This window comes from Hippocampus zosterae, chromosome 3, assembly GCF_025434085.1.
Source record: "Hippocampus zosterae strain Florida chromosome 3, ASM2543408v3, whole genome shotgun sequence".
NCBI lineage: Eukaryota > Metazoa > Chordata > Actinopteri > Syngnathiformes > Syngnathidae > Hippocampus > Hippocampus zosterae.
In genome coordinates this window covers 21,330,504-21,354,034 of record NC_067453.1, presented here as the reverse complement: position 1 = coordinate 21,354,034, position 23,531 = coordinate 21,330,504, and the positions used below count along the sequence as shown (strand labels likewise).

Genomic DNA, 23,531 nt, shown 5'->3' with positions numbered 1-23,531 from the left:
GCCTACTACGCGGGGGCAATAGACATCCACTGCAGCCCTCCTTCAAGGCTTTAACGTTTGCGTAAATGGCTCTCATTTTGGATCTCAACAGGCAAAAGAGGGAGGGTTTCATCCAGACGTTTTTTTGCAGGAGTTGCAAGAAAACAAAATGCAAAGATTCACCATTAACCCTTTCATGCACCTTGTAGCCTGATAATATGATAAACTGTCCACCGTAGTAACCATTGTCCTTGGAACGGTTAAAAAAAAAATGTAGTCGGCAATATAGCCTGGTAGGAATCCTCCAATGTGACTTAGCACTCAGCTATTAATCAAAACGAGCACCACAAATGAAATTGTTACATTTGTTTTAAATGACAACAACTGTCCAGTTTGTAAAATGACACTGTTGCAAACACACTGAATTTGCAAGTGAGTCAAGGTAAGGTGTTAAGCATGTTCGAAGAGTGTTAATTAAAATCATTGTCAATCGCCAAGTCTGGCTCAGGCACAAGTGAAACGTGGTTTGGCAATACAGCTGCTGGCACAGCATACGCACAGCCAATTCTGTCAAATTGGATGCATGACAGGTATAGAGTTGTTGTTGTTTTTTTTTTTTTGGCAATTGTTAGCAAGAACTATTTTTTATTCAGATTGCATCCACTTTCCAAATTCACCCCAAAGAGAGCGTGCTGTGACAGAGGCAGTTTTGAGAAAGGTCAGGGTAATCAATTTTTATTGGACTCTTAAAAAAAAAAAGTGTTGTGAGAAAAGCAAAAAGGTACTTCATGGGAAAACCTCAAGATCAATGACTCAACAAAACCCAGAAACTTAATGTCCATGATATTATCATAAACAGGTTTGTTCAAAGCATTTCATTCACTCAAGCCCTGATTCAATGTGATTTTCCGATTTTCAGTTCCTGATTTCGATTCCAGTTGATTTTTAATATTTTTTTTAATAAACAAAATGACTCATTTCAACATCTGCATTTTGTCTTTGTTACAAACAGTAAATTTTTGTCACTTTACGGAAAACATAATAATAATCATCATCATAATTATTTTGACTGTTTCACTACATTTTTATCTTATCTGTGTTTTGTTGCTTTTGTTTTGTTAGTACCAGAACTAAACATGAAAATAAATAAATGTACGATATAATTGACTGTAGTACGTCGACCTCACAGTGCAGAGGTGCCGGGTTCGATTCCAGCTCCGGCCTTCCTGTATGGAATGTGCATGTTCTCCCCGTGCCTGCGTGGGTTTACTCTGGGTACTCCAGTTTCCTCCCACATTCTTTTCAATTCATTATGTCATCCCTAATTCAATTTACATGAGTTTCGATGCCCATTTTCTATTGACGCAGGAAGTCCGATTTCTTTCTTTTCTTAAGTGGGCAGTTATTACAAAATGGGGAACTTTGGTCAAGGTTTTCAAACATGCGTGTGCAGGAAATCCCAATATAAGGGGATTTCATTTTGCACTGACACTCACAAACACACGCACACACACCGCTTTTGCACACTTTTTTCACATCCGTGATGTTTACGGCCAAAGAGCTCCTGCCAAACAAAAGCCTGTGGTGATTAAAGGCTGACAGAAGATAAATGGAACATTAAATAAACTCTCAGCCGCCATGTCAACAAACCCAGGTGTGTGCTCGAGCCTCTGTTCGCAACAGCAGCAGAGTGCAGTTGCTCTGAATTATTTAGCAGCGCTTCGAATCCTCCATCACTACGTTTCCTCATCAAACACAGAAAAGCGCTTGTGCATTTCGACGCGCGCGCCCTTACGTATAGGCAAAGCAAATCTCAACCTTGTGATGTGCTTCAACTACGGGGCCAAAAGTGCAATTTAACGTCCATTACGACGAGCTGCAATCCAATACTGCTACTTCCCTCAAAGTTCATGAAAGAGGCCGAGGGCAGCAAGTTTTTATGATACCCGCGGGTGCAACTTGATTATGGTCTCACGCAACACTGCCACAAACCACAAAATAACAGAACTGCTACCGTCACCAGCCGATCAGAGTACGGACTAATGCACAGCTCATTAAGCTTGTAATTAGTTTTAATAAGCCTGTAATGTTTCGGATGAGGGTCGACACATTTTTTTTCCCACATGAAATATACACTTTATGACATTTTCGATAATAAATACCACTTCGTGACATCTTGCTCAGGGCAAAAGTGCAAGGAAGATAGTTTTGCTTTCATTCATCCACTTTATATAACGCTTGTCCTTGACGGGTGATTTGGTGTCTATTCCGGCTTACTTTGTGGAGAGACCAAAGAGCCATACATTACATCTTGGTGCCTGGCTTCTTGGGGTTGAACTGACTAGTCGACTACATTACCATTCCGCATTGATTAGAGCTCCAAGATGATTAATGGGCAATCACGGGTTTTTGGCATTAACAACATGGATGCTTTGCTGATGGGAACGGGTGGTGGGGTTACGCAGAAAACTAGCGACAGTGTCTCAAGCCTGTGGAAATAATTGACTAAAAATGACATGTCAGATGTAAAATACTATTATGTTAGTCTACCCTAGCTATCTGATAAAAAGTCCTAAATCCTCAGCTGTCAATCCATCCATCCATTTCCCGAACCGCTTAATCCTCACTAGGGTCGACACCTTCATGGTCCTACAGACAGTGAGATCTTATAAAACGTTCAATTTTTATGAACAGACTTGTTTCAGTATAGACTGCAGGAGGTACATTAAATAATACTGAATAATATCTCATAAATATTCAAGTGCAGAGTGACTCTCAAAACACCCCGTGAAAGACAGTATTTCCAAGTGAAAACATTCGGTCATTTATGTACCAATTGCAATTACAGTACATGACTTTTTAATCTACATTCAAAAAAAAAAAGTATCCGTATGTTACACTGTGTGCTTTATGGGCTTAGTGTACAGCATTTGGTCCTTACCTTCACCAGGAAAAAGGACACTCCATATGTTTGCAATGATCTGGCCAGTTTTACATATTTCACTTTTGCTTCTATCTCTGTCATCTCTCCACAGTTTCTATGATCCTGCGCACAGAAGATTAAAAAAAACATTCTCCAGCATCCAAATACCGGTAATTAAAAAAAAATTCAAATCAGAGATTCAAGTAATTCATCATTAGAAAACCCCCCCAAAACAATACAACCCCCCCCACACACACAACAGCAGCAACCACAATAATAATAATAAAACTAACTAATAATAATAATAATCAAGTAATATGTGGTATAGTGATATATTTAGTAATATCTATGGTTTGAGGGTTAGGTTCAGCAACAGGTGGCCTTTTTTAAAGTTTAATTAAAACACTGTCAAATCCGCACAGCAAACTTTTATACGTCAAACTTAAAAAGCAAAAATGAAAATATCTCAAAAACCTGATGTGAGAAAAAAAAAGTCGCTGTCAAATCAGCGACAAAAATACGTTAAGGGACATCAAAAGTCATCTCTGATTAAAATGTACTTCTGACTAGCATTTGTTGTTTGCAGTTCAAACACACTGTCAACATATAACAACTCTATTTTAACCGTTGTCCAATACTGACGATACGACCACTAAACAATGTAGCATATACGTACTTGGAATACTTTTTTCTCTGACCCTCTTTGCTTGATGTATTCTTTCGGCAAGAATTCCTTCAGGCTATGGAGAGAAATGACATTTTCACATGTTTGCTGTTGGTGAACCACAGGCATTCCTCTCTCTATGAGCATAGCTCAACATATGAGATCATTCTTGCTCTACTGCCTAGAGAGCCGAAAACAGTTGTAACAGCTGACACCCCCCTGGAGTTTTCCAGGAGGGGAAATAACATACGTGATGGAAAACATCATCTTACATGCACAGCTGGAAAGTGAATATTTAAAAGTAGTACTAGCGTACAGAACCATTGTAATCATTGGAGCTAATGCATCTGAGTGCAAACGCTTACTCGAGAAATCCAGGCTTGTGTTTGTGCTCCACGTGGGGTCCAAACTGGATCTGAGCCTGGATCCCTGCAAACTCACAGGCTTTGTCAAAGGAGACAGGGTGGGATCCATTCAATATGTCATCCCTGGCCTGGAGGAGAGACGAGGAAAAGGAAGGAAAAGTAGTAAAGAGCATACCGCCACAAAGGCAAAAGATTGGATTCCAAATACGCAATTTGCACTTGATGAAACAGTATGTCTTGAATGTCCTCCTGGCACAAAAGTCAGATGATTTGGTTTCATCTGCTTATCACGGCACATTACAAACTGAACATGTCGACACGAAATTACACAAACATCAGGCTTTCACAGCATCCTCCCTTCACTGCATTGCGTAATGACCATTAATGAAACCGAATCCATTTTACAACTGTGTTTTTCCATTAGGCAAAAAGGTGCATTTCAAAATTCCGATGTCTGTTTAGCCAGGCTGTCAACATGACAATAAAGACGGCTAGAAAGGGTGAAGCTTTTGTTGACATCCTTGAAAGGGTTTTGTGTGAGTGTGTATGTTGGATTTTCTCTCCAGAGGCAAACAAGCGTTCTCTCCTGCTTTCTAGTTTAGTGCTGCAAAATTAATGCTTCAGAAGATGAGAGCATTGCAGATAGTGAGAAAGAGGCCCCATCAGTGCTTTTAGTATCGGCAAGCCGACTGTATGCGCACAGAGCTCCGGCTTGACTCATTCTTATGTCTCATTACTTAAGTGAACAATTAGTTGGCGGCTTACACGACTGTAATGAGGACAACAATCTCCTGCACTTGTGCTCATGAGTCTTTTCCCCACTGCGGTGCACAGTGGAGCGCATAAGCTCTTATAGACTGGGATGTTCGAAAATTAGCCCTCACGCATGCCATCATCTGCTATGTGCTCGCCAGTGTAATGTTGTGTGTGTGTGTGTGTGTGTGTGTGTGACAGTGAAAACAAGGGGAAGACACGGTTTAATGTATTTGCATTAATAGGGCTGGACAATTAATCAAATTCAAATACACATCGCAAAGGCTACAATTTGGGCAAAAAACAAAACCTATGCCTCGATTCGGTTGGTCTTTAGTCTTTTCTTTTAAATATACACGTGTAATTTATTGTTTTTTTTTTAAATCTCGTGTCTAGATAAGTGCAATGCTTAAGAGGTGCAGTCCAGTTCGTTTGCATTATTGTTGTTATCCGATTTATGATTTACTGATTTATTTTGACACCACATTTGTTTGGTTGAATTTCACAACGTTGCGGTCGTGAATGGTTAAAAGTCAAAGTGCTGCATAAGTTAACGATTCTAAAAATCATGTTTGGTAAAAATAATTACATGACAAGTCGCAATCGCAATATTGAGGGAAAAGTGCAATTCGATTCTTTTTCCACATTGTTCAGTTGTTGCATTGTCAACTATGTAAAATCTAACACTCAGGAAAATTAAAATCAATTGTGGTTGGCGTACTAAAGTGTAGAACTACATTACATTTGATCATAACAAAAAGTGTTATTTTGAGCACCTTAATCAGCTACAACTATTTAGGAAAATGTCAGTGGTAATCCAGTATGACAGAGTATTGTATCGGATTTCATTAGAAGGGGAAGAAATGATACCAAGTTAACATTTAGCTCTTTGTAGATGTGCTATTTCAACAAAAAAGCATGTTATGGCATTTTTTGTGTTCCAAATATTTGCTTTGAAGCGTTACAACTGTTAAGGAATTATTCCGCTAGAAGTAGTAGTAGAACATTGTTGAATTTCATCTTGGTATGAGAACTATTGACACTAGTCTCTCTCTTGAGAATCTGCTGAAGTAGTTAAAACAAAGAATGTACTGTGAAGTTTAGAGCCCATTTCCCTTTGGTTAATTAACAGCCCCCCAAGGGTTTTTATTGCCTCCACTTCCTCATAAAAGTCCCTGAAGGCTCTCAAGTGCCCTCAAAGAGGAACCCTAATCTCAAGATCTGTGACCAGCAGCAGTGGTCTATACTTTGTCATCATATCAAAATCGAACTTTGCTTGATCTTCCTTATTTCTGCTTTTTACTTGGTTATGGTGTTGTTCCTTCCTGTTTGTTCAGACACTGAAAGAAACAATGTACAAATGCGGTTGAAGGTATTTCCTGCTCAATGTTATTACAATCAACTTTAGTGCCCTCGGCCCCCACCACTTCTGGGGCCCCCCTCCGCGGGACATGTTTTAGAGGAGCTGTTATCTCCGGTATCTTTGTTCCTGCCATCGCACCAAATGGGGGGTAGTGGTGGTCTGGTCTCACCTCACCGCTCCTGGCTTCCTCCGGCCACACCGGGTCAGATGACATGTTACTTTCTTTGTTTCGGGATTTGCATGGGAGGCGTACCTCCCCGCCTCTCATTATCATATTGTCTCTATATAATCTCATGTATGTGTTTCTTCGGGGCTTCCTGATGAAATCTGAGACTCAGAGGAGCCCGAATCGATTCGTGTTGCGATAAACTGAAGAAAAGACTACGTGGTGTTGGGTCTTCTTCCACCTTATAGAGAGATAAAAGAATCTGTAACCAAGGAAGGGCCAAGAGCAAATTGACAGCTCCCATTCCTCAACAAATGGCGTCACGAACAGGATCTCTCTGGAAAAAGACCGACACCGGTTTCAGGACCTTCAGACTCAGGCAGTAACCAAGGAGCGCTCCACTATAACCAGGTAAGACACACCTGTTCCTGTTATTACGGGCAAAGTGTCAAGATTCGGCTTATGTCCAATAAGGACCGATCAAATCAAACTGCTCTGAACCTGAATGTGTTGAACCAAGTATAGTAATTGGGTCTTGTAGGTGGCAAATAACAAATTGATAATGAGTTCGTAGGACTGACGACTGGAGATCGCGGTCTGAGTAAAATGAAGTACTGTACAGGAAAAAGGAATTAAGGTATAGGTGTGAGGTATATTCAAAACAATATACCGTCCAAACTTTGCCACTGAGTCGTAGATAACTGAATTGGCACAGTTATTGAGGCACCACGTAGGCGGTTTAAATTAGGTAGAACCGCTGAGTCGTAGGTTTGGCTAGTAGCTGACGAGCAAAGACCATACTGAGTTCGTAGGCATTTAAAAAATTAGTGGTTAATTGCTGAGGCAGGTCCAGGTAATTTGTATTATTCTGGATGCTGTTAAATTGTCGTAGGACTGACGACTGGAGATCACGGTCTGAGTAAACAGCTGTATATTTAGGGCAAGTTAGGGACAGCTCCATTGTTACAATTGGAGAATTACGTGACGTCACACGGTCCATAAGGGAGTATATTGGACGGTGAGTATGATAAAAACATGGTGAACTGTAAGATGGACGGAACGCCTGAAGGCAAGAAAACGGTTGAAATACCGTCTGGTGGTAAGTAGGAAAGAAAGGAAGGTGAATGCATTGCGCAGAGAGAGAAAAGGGCGAATGCACTGCGCAGAGGGGAAGTAAAGCGAGAAAATAAGGTCTTAAGAATAAATTGTAAGAATAAGACAATAGTTTGAAATATAAAAAGAAAAAACTAAGTGTATTCAATTAGAGCTATAATAATAATATAATAATAATAATAATACATTTTATTTGTGGGGTCTTTCTATGAACTCAAGGACACCTTACAACAAGCAGTTAAAATCACGAATACAATGTTAAGATCAACATCAAATAAAATAAGAAAAAATACAACAACAGAAAGAATAATGGCTTTATGGTCCGAGTGAATAGGCTTGTCCAAACAGATGTTTTGAGGCGGAATTTAAAATGTGTTAATGAGTCTGTATTACGAAGGTCAGCGGGGAGTGTGTTCCAGAGCTGGGGAGCAGATCGACTGAAGGCTCTGTTTCCCATGGTGACAAGACGAGCAGGGGAGGCAGAGAAAAGAAGAGAGGAGTAGGAACGAAAAGAGCGGACAAGTGTAGGAATGTGGATGAGGTCAGATAGGTATGGAGGGGCTAGATTATGGATGGCTTTGAATGTGAGGAGTGAGAAAAGAGCGGAGCCGGTGGATGTTTCTAAGATGATAATATGATGTGGCTGATATGCGAGGGGACAAGAGAGGGTCAAGTTGACAAGTAGAGGTTCTTCTATATATTGCATTTCATGGGCAGTTTGACCACTGCCTTCGACATTGGAAAAAGAAAAAAATATATATAACCAAAGTAACTCGACAAAGTTATGATAAACAAGGCAGCGAGGATGCCTCCTTCACCGCATGAGGTGACGAGCGCTAAAATTATGGCCTCATTACAGGCGCCGAGTGGTCACTTGTACATAGACAAGGCAGAAGAAATTGGAGCGGAAGGTCAATCTGCAGGCAGAGAGACCTGAGCTCACCACACACACGAAAACGTGTCTATATTCATCACAATCGCAGACACTGTTGTGAGGGTTACAGATATTGAGTGAAGTAAAAAAAAAAAAAATTTATAAACGTCTTAACAGAGGGGCACTTTAATCATTGTGTAGGCTCCACAGGCAAGTCTGTAAGCACAAACCTACAGGAAGGGGGGTAAGGCATACTGGCCATTTGACTGGCCCCCACCTGAATCCCTTGTGTGCCAAGCTTCCCCCTGATCTGCCCAGGGTGGTTCATAAACGATTGGTAAAAGTAGAAAAATGTATGCAAATTACACAGGATAATGAGTGCATGAGTGTTTGGGATGCGACCACTTTTGTAACTAAGGAGACTGAATTGACGAGGCAAATGTTGCTGGATTTGCCTAAAATTGACTATGACATACAGTTGTGGGCGATAGACTGGCTTAAGAGTAAGTATTTACCCAAAGAGATTACGGACCTTTTAGAGGGAATAGTCTCTTGCAAATTGACTAGGTTGAATGATAGAAAATCAGACGCGCTGAGTTCCATTTATCCAACAACATTGGGTCCTTCACAACAACTGGCGTTTGAATTGCTATCTGAGGTACACCCAATGACTTATTTGGTTAATTGTATGGATGCTTGGGTGACTGTCACAGGACAGGACCCCAATAGTCATGCATTGAATCAGGCTTTGTTCAGGCAAGCAGTGCTGGGGGGTTGTCCGTCTGATGTGCAGAAAATGATGACTAACTCTCCCACTCTCCCCACTTCAGATGACGTGAATTGGCGAACTCATTTCCTATATTATGTGCAACAATCTCGAATGAGAGCCGAGGAAGAGACTGAGAAAACATCCAAGCTACAGAACAACTTTTTGAATTCACAAATACAAGGGGCTAAGAGAGCCTCCAGTAATGCATGCAAAAGAGAGAAACTTGGGAGATCTAATCAAATGTCAATCAGTGTCTCTCAACAGGCTCCACCACGGCTGATCACACCCACACCGCAGCTCCAAGCCACACCTCAACATTACGGCCTGCCCACAAGGCAGGGCCGAGACGCATGGCTGGGGGGAGGTCTGAGACGGGAAGGTGGGCGTGGACGAGGAAGTCACGGGAGCCAAGCTGGCTGTTTCATTTGTGGTGATGTGAATCATTGGACAAGGAAATGCCCGCACCGCCGGCACCCACCTGTTCATCAATCAGGCTATGATCAACAAGCTCTGACTCCTCCTCCGCAAAACCAACAACAATGACAGGATACGGCACCTCCAAATGGACAATACCCATCTGCTCCATGGGTACCCGAATCCCCAACAATAGGGATCACTGCTGGCCTCACTGAAAGACTGTCATGAACTTGAACATGCTGGACTACGCTCGCTCCCAATGCAGGCTGATACAAGACTGACTATTGCTAAAGTCAGCCGATGACCCACCACTGAACTCTGTCTTCCAACAGTATCGGCTTTGGTCTCCTTAGACTTCCTCCATATGACCTTACCATCCGCTGATCGGTCCTTCCCACTGCACAATGCTTTTGACAATCTAGAGATTGAAATTTAGCGCATGGCCTGGTTGGGTGAAACACAAGGCGATTTATTTAATGTTCCCTCCTCCTCAATTATTGTAGGTCCTGAAGGGTGTGGCAGCCAGAGTGGACCTGTCAGAGGATCTCATCTCATTGACTGGTATCTAGGCCTGACATGGCCGCGCCGCTCATACTTTTTTGCCGTCTACTCAAATATCCAAAAATTCTCATTCGTACACATTTTTTGTAATCGATTTGGCTAAGGTTTTTTCCATATACCTCTTTCAGAATCGTATAGGGAATTTTCTCATTCTCTCACCTTGGAGTTAAATTTTACTACACTCGGTTGGCCCACGTATTCGATTTTGTCTTCTGGAATTTTTATTCAAGTGCTTAAACACCTAATCTACTCTTTCCGACCTACGGATGGCGTTGTACATATTCGGCATGGTAATGTTCTTATCGATGCATCATCTAAGTTTTGCTGTTTGGAAGCCGCAAGGTGGCTCCTTTGTCGTTTGGCTTTTTGCGGTTTCAAACTATCGCATGTGAAAATTACAATGCGCACTGCCTTTATATTTTTGGGGAGACTGAACACATCAGAAGGTACAGCGATGCCGGTTTCTTTTGTGCAGCCTGGTCTAGCTGATTTACTTAGATGTTTCTGAAAAAGAAGGTTCTGTTTCTGTAGTTCTTTTTCAGAAAAGAGAGGGGAACGTGAATGGCAGGAACGTGAACAACAGGGAAGTAAAAGACTAATTTTGATGAATTTTGACATACGTCAGCATGCAATTGGACCCAATTGAACAAAAATATTCAGCAAGCATCAGATATGCGGCAGCATGAGACAAAACTTTACAATGAAAAAAAAAACAAAAAAACTGCCACAGGAACATCGATTCAACATAGTGAAGAAAAAACAAAGAAACAAAAAACTTAGAGAGGCTCTGCTAAAACCAAAAGAAGTAGTTATTAAATGCAGGACACATATTAGAAGGACTTTTCCCACGTAAAAGTAAGGAATGACAAAGCAGACTAGATGACTAAAGAGACAGCAGAAGACGACTTGATCTTTAGTGATGGAAGTGGAATCAAAAATGGGAAGTTGTATGTTTTCCAAACTAACAACCTTATTTCAGACCAAGAGAGGGTATCCCGGAGGAGAAGAACTAACCGGGTGGCCAGGGATGAGATTGGTTTGTATCGGCATGAAATTGATGGACGTCCAGTCCTGTCGGCAACTAAATTGAAGACTCCAATTCGGGAGGCATGGGTTTTTTCATCTGCAATTCAAGGTAAGCTCGAACCAACGTATCAGAGGCTTATATCAAAAACTCAGATGGTGATGACCTCAGAGAAATCGGATTGGGATGAGGCGCTACCACTTGCGCTTTCACCATGAGGTCCACCACGGGTCTCACACCTTTTAAGATGGGACGTGACCAGGGGTTCCCCGCTCCATGGCAATCCATGGACCCGGGCGCTCTTCAACAAACGATTCCCCATGAAGCAGACAAGGAGTCATTGAGTGTTCTCGTCTCCTATTTTCAGGAGCGGACGAGACTCCTGGGTGACCACCCCGAGACCACAGACGTATCCCGAGCATGTGTATCTGGGGGTCCTACAGCGGAAGGGGCACCAGCCGAGATGAATGGGACCACGCAGAGTGACAGAAAGGACCCATCATGCTGTCTACCGAGAAGGAATGCGTCAGCCCCAAGAAGCGTCTCCAACTTCAAAGTGACATTCGGAAGGACGACTGGACGTGAAACCAAGACAAAGTTCTCAGGGGGCCCAGAACTAATAACATATCTTTCTGATTATACTGGTTATTTTGGTCTCTATTTCTCTACTAATGTGGGCACTGATGTCGGGCTTCACTGAGACTGTTATTTCTGGCTGTAGTTTGTTTGATGATGCTTTGCACAAGACAGAATTGGTTGTTCCGCTTTGACGACGGAGTTTGACACTGACGTTTTGTGATCACAATATTTATTGTGATCAAGAGAGGGATTGTTAAGGAATTATTCCGCTAGAAGTAGTAGTAGAACATTGTTGAATTTCATCTTGGTATGAGAACTATTGACACTAGTCTCTCTCTTGAGAATCTGCTGAAGTAGTTAAAACAAAGAATGTACTGTGAAGTTTAGAGCCCATTTCCCTTTGGTTAATTAACAGCCCCCCAAGGGTTTTTATTGCCTCCACTTCCTCATAAAAGTCCCTGAAGGCTCTCAAGTGCCCTCAAAGAGGAACCCTAATCTCAAGATCTGTGACCAGCAGCAGTGGTCTATACTTTGTCATCATATCAAAATCGAACTTTGCTTGATCTTCCTTATTTCTGCTTTTTACTTGGTTATGGTGTTGTTCCTTCCTGTTTGTTCAGACACTGAAAGAAACAATGTACAAATGCGGTTGAAGGTATTTCCTGCTCAATGTTATTACAATCAACTTTAGTGCCCTCGGCCCCCACCACTTCTGGGGCCCCCCTCCGCGGGACATGTTTTAGAGGAGCTGTTATCTCCGGTATCTTTGTTCCTGCCATCGCACCAAATGGGGGGTAGTGGTGGTCTGGTCTCACCTCACCGCTCCTGGCTTCCTCCGGCCACACCGGGTCAGATGACATGTTACTTTCTTTGTTTCGGGATTTGCATGGGAGGCGTACCTCCCCGCCTCTCATTATCATATTGTCTCTATATAATCTCATGTATGTGTTTCTTCGGGGCTTCCTGATGAAATCTGAGACTCAGAGGAGCCCGAATCGATTCGTGTTGCGATAAACTGAAGAAAAGACTACGTGGTGTTGGGTCTTCTTCCACCTTATAGAGAGATAAAAGAATCTGTAACCAAGGAAGGGCCAAGAGCAAATTGACAGCTCCCATTCCTCAACACAACGCACCATATAGATACTATTCATTCGCCCATTGCTGATGCTTCCCTTTACATGCTAGCATTAAGCTATCATGCTAATGGCAACATTATGTGGTTATTATAAATACACTACATGGAACTTGTTTTGTATCGAGTTTAGTTTGACAGTAAACTTTAACTGGGAACAGCATTCAATTGCTTGAAGCTTCTTTTTTGAAGATGAGTTCACAATGTCAAACGGCTTTGTTGTCAGGTGAATTCAGTCACTAGACACTGCTCGTTTTCACTTGTATCTGAAGGTGTAACAGTGGCAGACTGAACACTAAATTGAATTATGTGACTGACAAAGATACTGTATTCCAAACCGGATCAGAATTCTCTCTTGGCAGATGTGGAAAGTGATAGACCGCTCTGGTTGTATGGCCTTTGACCCGAGCTTCACAAAAAGAAGCGTATGTAGCACGAGGCGTCACAAACTGTGACGCAAAACAGCCTGAGGTCACCCGGCCCACTGTGGCCCAGCACGGTGGTGGACAAATATAGAAATGCTGAAACAGGGATACCCGAAGCAACTGACAGCGGTGCTCACTAAGCATACTTGCTAATGCAGGAGATAAGCATGTAAAATACTTCAATATTTAGATTTTGAAGTGCATATACAATAGTTTGAAATTCCTTTTTATGTTTTTCTATCTAGCAGTAAAGCACCTTGTGTACAAATTGTACTCTCCACATAAACTTGCCCTGCCTATATACTGTATCAATACGCCTATATATTTCTATACAAGTGAAAAAAAAAGAATTTGTTTAGCTATTATTTCATTCCTTGTTAAACTCTCCTCAAGCATTACAGGACAATGATAATGATACAAAAGAGTACCCAGTGCCACAGTGAAAGGAAAAACAAATAGTAAGCTCGAAAGAAAGATGTTCTTTTCTACAAGTGGCCCTTAACACACGTTTGGAAAATTAAATGATGAACTGTGGAAAAAGAAGTTACTGTTAGCTGACAAATTCCAGCAGTAATTCCTCATCTGGCCCAGCTTTTCTAATAAAAGATCTTGTCACTACCAGTCTGCTTTGGGAATTGGCTAAAATTAGGCAATAGAGTGGGAGCTGCAGTGTAGTACTATTGGGTAAAGTTATTACCATGGTGGCTTATTCTGTTCTCAACGCAAACACATGACAGAGAGGGAGTGGTTGAGTAGAAGGAGGGATGAGGCCTACGCTGGCAATGTGTCCGATGTGTGCTGACATGGGACAGAATGAAACATCTTACCTAATCATTGAGTCATCACAATTACGAGGCAAAAAAAAACACACACACAAACAAAACAAAAAACAAAAAAACCCACACCAACCCAAATTTGGAATCTTGATGTCAAGGGGAGAAAACAGAGGGAGTGATTGCTTGGAATTCATTCATCATCTTCCGTACCGCTTGATCCTCACTAGGGTCGCGGGGGGTGCTGGAGCCCATCCCATCCGGGCAGTAGGCGGGGGACACCCTGAATCGGTTGGGGCACACATAGACGAACAACCATCCACACTCACACTCACACCTAGGGACAATTTAGAGTGTTCAATCAGCCTGCCATGCATATTTTTGGAATGTGGGAGGAAACCGGAGCACCCGGAGAAAACCCACGCAGGCCCGGGGAGAACATGCAAACTCCACACAGGGAGGCCGGAGCAGGAATCGAACCCGGTACCTCTGCACTGTGAAGCCGACGTGCTAACCACTGGACTACCGGGGCGCCCTGATTGCTTGGAAATTGTGTCCAAAAAAAAAAAGGTGCAGCAAAGAAAAGAATCACAGTCATGGAAGCCTGGGGTTGGTTAGTTACACTTGGATAATGATCTCTCTTCTGGGTCTTTCTGGCATTTTTAACACTATGTGGAATTACAGCCTCTCCGATGTGAAGAGCCAACGCAATCTGCCAGAGTGTGTAACAATCAGAGTGTGATGTAGACAATGAGGCAGAGATAAATGCAGAAAGGCAACTATGAGGCAGGGGCAGGAGGCGGGGTTGTTGTTGTGAGAGGAAATATGACTCTGACTCTGCGTTAGCAGCATGATCTACACAGCGCAGTGGTGTGTGTGTGTGTGTGTGTGTGTGTGTGTGTGTGTGTGTGTGTGTGTGTGTGTGATTATGCCAGAATGTGTGGGAGATAGAGAGGGAGTGGACACATGAAGTGAAAGGGAAGGAAGCGGAGGGTAAGAAAAATATTGAGACAAAAACATGAGAAAGAGAGATGCGAACAGCAGGCAAGCTAGCTGAATGAATATATATGAAGTAATGCCTTTGGTTTTCTTCCCTTTAGTTTCACAATCATGCTAATGATGTTGACGTGGACATTTAGCTAGTTTAAGTGAAGGCTCAATAATCGTCATGACAGAGACTTGGAAGTAGTAAATTGCATCTCTGCCTTTGCTATGACATCACTTGATTACCTGTTACCGGAGCATAAAATAGCAGTGAAGAGCCAGTACACATCTCATCTTATGTTAGCGCTAGCATACGTGCTTATATTATTGCATGTTGCAGGCTACATTGTAGCTAAAAGTCAAGACAGTGTTTATTTATTTGAGAAATTTGTAAAGTGGAACGTGTCAATGTTAGCATGTTTTGAAGAATTCAAATTAGCAAAGTATGGCCATATGTTTCGGGCTATCAATCACTTTTTCATAGTTTGGCTCCTGGTACTTATATTCAGGTGCAACTCGAAAAATCAGAGCTCGACAAGCATCCAAAATCCCCGGCCCCTCATTGTGTTTATGGCAGCGAACGAATTCCGTTTGATTTGAAACTTCCACTTTTAAGTACGTAAAACCTTTTCTTTTTAGTTTAAAAGGGCTGACCTTAGCTAGAATCCTGTCTGTGTCAAAGCACCAAAAGTATTTTCCAACCGCCAAAATTAAAGTTGAAGAGAAACATTTTTTTTCAGCCAGCTTGCCGTGTCAGATTGTGTTCAACCTCAGGCGTTTCATACAATAGATTGAGTGACTTAGCTTCTTTTGCTTTTATTGGTAAACTTTCATTGACTGCTGTTGTATTGATGATATTTGCACAACAGCAAGGAAAGCTGTGGAGCAACAAAAGAAAAAAAAGAAGAAAGGAAAAAAACGCTCTTCACAACTACAGGCTGTACTTTCACTTTACTTTCAAGCAGAAGCTTTTTTTCTAGTCCTTTAAAATTGTGCATTGCAACTATTTGTTCCATGCATGAGTGTCTGCTGCTTTGTGTCAGTGGGATACTCTCCCCGGAGAGGAGAAGCTAATGGGAGTGTGGTGATGTGAGCAGAGCGCAAACACTGATGAGTAGCTAACAGCCCTCAGGGAACCCTTCAGTGACTGCAGGGCGCCCACCAATTATAAGCAGTTAGGTCGACCCGCACTTAGACTAACTTGGGAAGCTTAACTACATACTCCAAGATTGTCTTCTCAGGCATCCACAAATAACAGTACATCTTCCCCACAAGATATATTAAACAGTCCATCACACTGTCTGGCAACTTTATTTCTCATCTGCCCATGTGGTACTCCTGACTGTCTATTTCACCGTTAATGTGCTGCTGGGTTAAACTGTCCTCTCTCATGGCGTGTTGTTATTAAACCACATGGGCTATAAATGGTATAGTTTCTCTTTGACTGGAGTTACGCGGTGGGGCTTAATGCCCAGTGCGGTGCCTATCAAGTTCAGAGTCTGTAAACATCTGCGGAGTTCGAACCATATTGTGATTAATACAAGTGCTTCGGTATGTTCCACTCCTACCTGGACGTAAAGCAGGTTGAGCTGGACGGGGTCCCGCGAGTCCACATTCTGATCCGAATAGAAGAACTTGCGCCTGAGTAGCAGCGTCTCGCTTTCCTCCACCCCCTGCTCTCTGAAGGTCCTGCTGTGGTCCAGCCAGTTCACTGCGCAATCGATACACATTGTGTCGGACCACACACTCAAATAAGTAGTTGCACACTTAACCAACATGCTCTTAGGGAAGTATGCCGAGGGTGAAATTAACCAGGCGAAGTCACGCAATCTTAGAAGGATCATCCTCTTGATTAATAGTGAGAACGTCAACATCTTTTTTGGGGTGCTAACGGGGTTGTTTTCTTTCTGTGGGATTAAAAAACGAGTGACTTGTGATTCATTTTGTGAATGAAAATAAGGTACGGGGACGGGGGGGGGGCATATTAAGTGTACAATGAATTGTCTTCACTGTGGTGGTACCCTTGAAGATTTTTGGATCCTTAACCCAAAGGTTCTATCCCTCAAAATAATTTGAGGGATAGAAATTGACTCCTATACAATTCCAATAATGATGACAACATAGTGGTCGGTGTCGTGCAATAATCGCATTGAATAGGATGCTATTGATGGCCAACACTTACAGTCATCATCTGTATGCAGTTTGGCTTTGAGCTTCTCCATCTTCCTCTCGTCTCGCAGTAAAAGCGTTCTGTCTTTTTTCAGTGTTCCCATTCCGTCCTCCTTCTTGTCCTCCGGCACCTCCTGAATGAGTGAGTACTCCTCATAGTTGGTGATTCCTGAAAGCAGGAAGCAAGTCAGGAGGATTCTCAGGGGAGGAGATGCCTTCATAAGCTTGCGTTGCGGATGGAACAAACTCTCAATCTTGTTCTTTTTCCAATTTCTTTGTTTTGTTGTTGTTGTTGTGTTCTTTAAATATGGGAGAGGTGGGTAAACAAATTGAGTGCAGCTTTGCAAGCAACGTTATGGTAGAGGTTAGGGTTACAGCTACATGATGGACGGGGATGATATGATTTGAATTAGTTTTGGACTGGGGACGAGCTATAAAGACATTGCGGAAAGGAATCAGCATTGCCAAGACTGCGAGCCAGGTTGCTTTATCAGCAGTACAATCTCAAGGACATTGCATACTAAGGATTGTACAGACTAGTCGACTTGTTGTCAAATGTACTTTTTTTTCACCAATTAGTAAGATATATAAGGCGGCCCGGTAGTCCAGTGGTTAGCACGTCGGCTTCACAGTGCTGAGGTACCAGGTTCGATTCCAGCTCCGGCCTCCCTGTGTGGAGTTTGCATGTTCTCCCCGGGCCTGCGTGGGTTTTCTCCGGGTGCTCCGGTTTCCTCCCACATTCCAAAAACATGCGTGGCAGGCTGATTGAACACTCTAAATTGTCCCTAGGTGTGAGTGTGAGCGCGGATGGTTGTTCGTCTCTGTGTGCCCTGTGATTGGCTGGCAACCGATTCAGGGTGTCCCCCGCCTACTGCCCGGAGACAGCTGGGATAGGCTCCAGCACCCCCCGCGACCCTCGTGAGGATCAAGCGGTACGGAAAATGAATGAATGAATGAATGAATAGTAAGATATAATGTTGATGTTTGGCCTCGATTGAAATGGAGTAGGGGCTCACGTACACCCGTCAGGCGGTCGGTGAGCAAATATGGGACAGCCGTTCTCGACTCCAGCCCATAAAGTGAACACGAATCAGCCGAGTCGGATGGTGACAGTCATCGCTCGCTGTCGGCAGTTGGGAAATGACGCAAAACGCGCAATATGATGTTTTGCCTTTGAGTGGCGCTAGACTTGTGTGGAGCCTCTGGAGCGCGAAACACAACAGACGCTTAAGTCCTTGGGGAAATGCGCACACCGACAGATTTTCTGACTTGCATACAAGAGAATATGCACACGCTACATCTCGATCATGGCCACAATTCAATTGTTTTTCTTCGCATGTCGTGTAAGGCTCCATAGTTTTGTACACAACAAGCTAATGCAAAGACACTGAACTCAAAACAGACACTTTCCAATGTTGCTATTTGCCAGATTCACGGTCCTCTGTGAACTGTAATTAAAAGTGACAAGAGAGGGGAAAGAAAATTAGTTTTGAGAGGAGCCTTGGCCATTGGAGGAATGCTTCATCTTCTCCATGTGATAAATGGTACCTATTTTCCAAACAAGAGGCGATAAGGACTTTTTCCATAGTAGCGACAACACTTTTATTACTTAACAAATGCTGCTGTCCAAGTATAGACTGAACACCACATGATAAAACACTCCGTATGTGCTAACTGCTATGCATCGGACTAAAAATAAAATAGATCATGAATAATTTAAGTCTTGGCCGATGGGCAAAAAATATTCTTATCAGCTGCAGTGGGAGAGGATGATCACTCACCTATTCGACTGCATATGGTAACAAGAAGCTCCCCGATCGTTTTGGAGTCGTCCACCATGATGGTCTTCACTGCGCCGTCAAGCATTTTGATCTTCTGCGGTCTTTGTTTCTTCTTGTACTCCAAAATATCCTGCAAGGCAGAAGAGGAAGTGGTTCTCAGCAGAGGAATACAGCGCATGGCGCGCTGTAACAATGTAATCACATTAACAGGTACGTGAACACTGACAGTTCTCCACCTCACGCTGTACTACTTAATCTTACTCCGTTTCGTAGCATGTAGTAATCCAGGGTTCTTCCAGATTCCAGCCATATTCCTTTCCTGGGATCATCGTCAGACAGGAAAAGACCATAATCGGAGGCTGGAGCACAGCACAAAAGGGGAAGCGTGAATGTAAATGATGATAAAAATAAACATTCATCATTAAATTTGGATGAACTCAATTGTCCGTGAACCTTGTCCGGACTGAGCTTCTGGGACACGTTCCCGGATGATCCTGCAGGCGTCGTACACAGGCGTGGATGGCTCAAACTGCATCGTTTTGACCACATTGCATTGGCGCACGCAGATCTTTAGTGACAAGGCCACCATCTTGGGGGGTAAAATGGCCTCACTCGCCTACACACCTAAAACACAGAGTGGATAAAGATTCCGCATGATACGTCAACCACTTCAACCTCGCATATTGTCACAATACGTCATTGAGAATTTGACGAAGAACATTAGCTTGATGCTAGCCACTACGGAATTGATGCTAACGTGTTGGACATTTTTGTTGAGGAACTCAAATGGAAAAACTTAATGTTGTGACGCACTTTACTTTTACAGTCGAGCGTTCAGGCTTACTTATCCGTCGATGTGCGTTCCCCGTAGAGATGAATTACGGTCCAACCTTGCAAGCTAAACACATAGTGAGAGTCGCTTAGCTAATCAATTTATTATGCTCTTTAAAGACCAGTATTTGTTTTGTTTTGTGCGCCCGGATGAAATTGATGGACGTTTGAGCCCCTGAATGTCATGGAATGCATAATTGAACATATGAAACAAGAGTCGCAATACAAAATACCACAAGGCAAAAAATCTCATTATTTCAGTTATGGCCCTATAGTCATTTTTAGCTGGGAAATTGAATTTGTTGTATACCTAGATGCACTCCCCCTCCGCCCCCAAACAAGGTAAGTAACATACAGATAAAACCTCTATAATATATACAAGAATAAGTGAAGCGAATACAATGAAAATGGCATTCCTCCTCCTCCACCACCATCACATCATTATTTGCTGCTGCAGCCTGCTCACTACCCCATGAGCAAGTCTGCGCGGTGAGACAAATTAGTGGGTTGTTTTGTCACATTCAGCAACACAGGTCAAGCGGCTCAGGGGCTTCCGAGACTTATATGGGCAAAAAAAAAAAAACGGAGCAAAAAGAGCCTTTTCTCTTTGCCCATCTTTACCTCAAGCGTCTACTTTCATGCACTATAACACCTGTTATTTTTACTATACAGGTACTTATCCAAATCCCAAACATATTACAGTCTTAATTTATAAAATGACTGAGCGGAATATAGTTGTTGTGAAGTTGAGCTCTGACTCCCTAGCAGCCGACATATGGAAAACTATAGGGAAGATTGTTTTGCCACTGAAGTGAAACGATGATTCATTCTGGATTTATTGTTTTTGGATCACTTGGGAAGTTGTGGTACTAACTTTTGGTTGTGCTCCTGTGTGTTTTCTTTTTACTGTTGTTTGACGGGAAGTCAACAGCTAAATAGTGTGGGCATTTGTTTCATGAAAAATATTAAATGTTGATATATTCTTCAGGTGGAAGGAGAAAAAAATGAATCTGACATGTTCTCAGACACTTTTTTGTACACACATAAACAAGGAACCTTGCTGAGTTAGAGTAAAAAATCTGGAAAGTCCATTTTCCGTCATGATGAAGTTGTGAATGAGGCTGCCTGAGCCTCTGTCATAGTTCCTCTCCGACAACCCTACTTCTTTTTTTATTAGTTTTTCTGATTTCAAAGTAGGAATAGCCAACCACAAAGAAAGAGGAGGTAATAGCACTGCATGAGATTTCCTTTGCACAGGATTGCGCAGAAGTCCCACAGAGTTTTTGTCGCACGCAGTGCTTCCGCAGATACTCCACCAGAGAAGCAGCAGAATGAAAACACAACATGGGCGAGCACTCAGGCTTGCATTCAGTCTCACACAAAAACACACAAATTCTCTTTATGGCCAAACAGACTGCATATGGACAAATGTTTATGAGGCCTGTCTACTCATAAGCAAGGTTATTTTGTGATGGTATCTGTTTAAGTTTACTGCTCCATGGGGCATTTGTAGATGATACTCTCGGCATCATCCGTCACTTCAAAAGAGCGAGCACGGCACAAATCACACGATGCAACCTTGGTGGATAATTAGAATCCATCAGCATACAGAAGTGGGAGAACATTTTTCACCAGCATCCTGCTGTAAACACTGTAATGTAGCAAAGTACATGTTCAAGCCTGGGTGGCAATTTGCATCCATCAATTTTCTTTTGCTGATTGTTTTCAGGGTGGGCTGAATCCAATCCCGTCTGACTGTGGGAAGGAGGTTAGATCCAATCTGCAGGGCACATATTGAGCAATAACCACACGGGATTCAGTGTCAGGCTACTGGAAGTTCATCGATGGTGGCCGTGTCACCAGGAACAATTTGATGAAATCGACATGTTCTTGCTTTGTCAAGAAACAAAAAAGTTCTGCATCTTCCCTGCTGACCGCCAATGACTCTTGCATACGCATACAAACAATGTCATCAGTGATCCTTTGGTGACCCATGTCAGGTATAAGAGCCAGTGCCACCAGAGGATTAGTCTCTCTTTTCTCCTTGCGTGCAGTTCGCATACCACTGTTCTCTACCCAGCAAATCAAATGATTTGTCTATCTACGTCTGCATTCCGTCACTGGGAGCCTTGTGACTGTGCCGATTAGCACTGAATGTTTTTTTTTTGTTTTTGTATTCTTTGCACTACACTGCGAAATTTTTTTGCCCGTCAGGCGGTTTGAGCAAGATGAAGGAAATGTCAAATTTTAATTATTGAGTAAGGTTTTACATAAAATCCATCCATCCATTTTCTGAATCGGTTTATCTTCACAAGCGTTGTGTGGGTTTGCGGGAGCCTATCCCAGCTGTCTTCAGGCAGTAGGTGGGGGACACCCTGAACTGATTGCCAGCCAATCGCAGGGCAAACAGAGACGAATAACCATCCGCGCTCACACTCACTCCTAGGGACAATTTAGAGTGTTCAATCAGCCTGCCATGCATATTTTTGGAATGTGGGAGGAAACCGGAGTACCCGGAGAAAATCCACACAGGCCCGGGGAGAACATGCAAACTCCACACAGGGACGGCAGAGCTGGAATCGAACCCGGTACCTCTGCACTGTGAGGTCAACACGCTAACCACTGTTCCACCGGGCCACCCTTTAGATAACATGCAAAAAAATGTTTAAGGAAAATTAAACAGTTAATTAAACAAAGCAAGTCTGCAAACATTCACACGACAACGATATTCGATCCGTGAAGGTACGGACTCGCATAGGGCCGACGAAACTGTCAAAATCTATTCACACACACCTGCATAAGTGAAAAGACTGAAGACATTTTCAGTCAGACGCGACAATGGTGTCATCAAAACCTCAATGATGACAACCATTATCAGGCTGCAAGGACAGACAAATGAGCGGAGATATTGGTGGCTTCAGGAGAAGTTGAAACCATTTTTTTTTTGGGTTGCAAATCAGTTTTCCAAATGCTGTTGCGTTAACGTCTCCAAAAATAGCAGAGATCACCTTGCTGAGGACCAGCAAGCACAGAAGCCATCTGGAGAGAGAAAAGCTCTAATGACTGCACTATCGGTAGTCATGTGGTGCCTGATTACACCACCAGTTAATCACCCTACAGACAAGGAAGTGGCTTGACAGAACACTGAAACCACTTCGTCTTGGTCATGTTAGGGCTTGTGAGATTTTTTATATCGGAAATCTGAATGCTTCGAAATGGACGACAAATCAGAGCACAAGCTCCGCATTTGGATGGCAAACAAGAGACAATGGCTGTGTTACATCATATGGTATGATACAGAAAGCCTGCATAGTTATTTAGACTGTACGAAAAGCGTGTCCTTTGATTGACTTTGCTTTGTGAGCTTTGAACATTATTGCTGCAACCAAATAAATAGGAGTGCACTGGACAGAGTATAAGCACAGTGCGGGATTACCCCTCCAATTTCAATCCATCCGCCATTCGCAAAATTAATTACAATCATCAAGAAGTTATGCTTCAGCATTAGAATTGATTATTACTGGTTATTGCGAGATTGAAGACATACTGCACCTCTCCGCTGTGCTAAGAGCTTCCCATTGAATTATACACCATTTAATGAGATGGAACGGCTATGTAAGAAAATCAAAGATAATAGGAGGTTTTGATTGGCATGTGAGAGGCGTTGGATGTGTGAAGACTCGAGCAATCATACATCTTGAGTACATGCCAGAAATATTTGTGTAAACACCGATCAAATGACAAGGATGCAAGGATTCACATAGATCCGGTTGTCCTTTAAAAAAAAGAAACACACACACACAGCATATTTGTATTATTTACTATTTAAGTCAGGGGTCTCATCTCATGAGATGAGATGAGATGAGATGAGATGAGATGAGAAGTC

At 42.7% G+C, this 23,531-nt stretch overlaps 1 protein-coding gene across 7 annotated transcripts in view; it reads right to left on the bottom strand.

The window, feature by feature from the left end:
• The window catches only part of tln2b (talin 2b), a 97,895-nt gene that overhangs the window by 43,718 nt on the left and 30,646 nt on the right, over positions 1-23,531 (bottom strand). For 5 of the 7 annotated variants that reach the window (XM_052060417.1, XM_052060423.1, XM_052060424.1 and 2 more), the window contains exons 2-9: positions 19,268-19,438; positions 19,076-19,173; positions 18,815-18,944; positions 17,047-17,202; positions 16,433-16,575; positions 3,932-4,059; positions 3,579-3,642; positions 2,921-3,025 (exon numbers count right to left, since the gene is read on the bottom strand). In XM_052060417.1, the coding sequence (XP_051916377.1) occupies positions 2,921-3,025; positions 3,579-3,642; positions 3,932-4,059; positions 16,433-16,575; positions 17,047-17,202; positions 18,815-18,944; positions 19,076-19,173; positions 19,268-19,403 (960 nt within the window). In that variant the 5' untranslated portion in view covers positions 19,404-19,438. Of the gene's footprint in view, positions 1-2,920; positions 3,026-3,578; positions 3,643-3,931; positions 4,060-16,432; positions 16,576-17,046; positions 17,203-18,814; positions 18,945-19,075; positions 19,174-19,267; positions 19,441-23,531 lie in introns of all 7 variants that reach the window. The other 2 variants (XM_052060418.1, XM_052060419.1) reach the window with 1 other exon arrangement.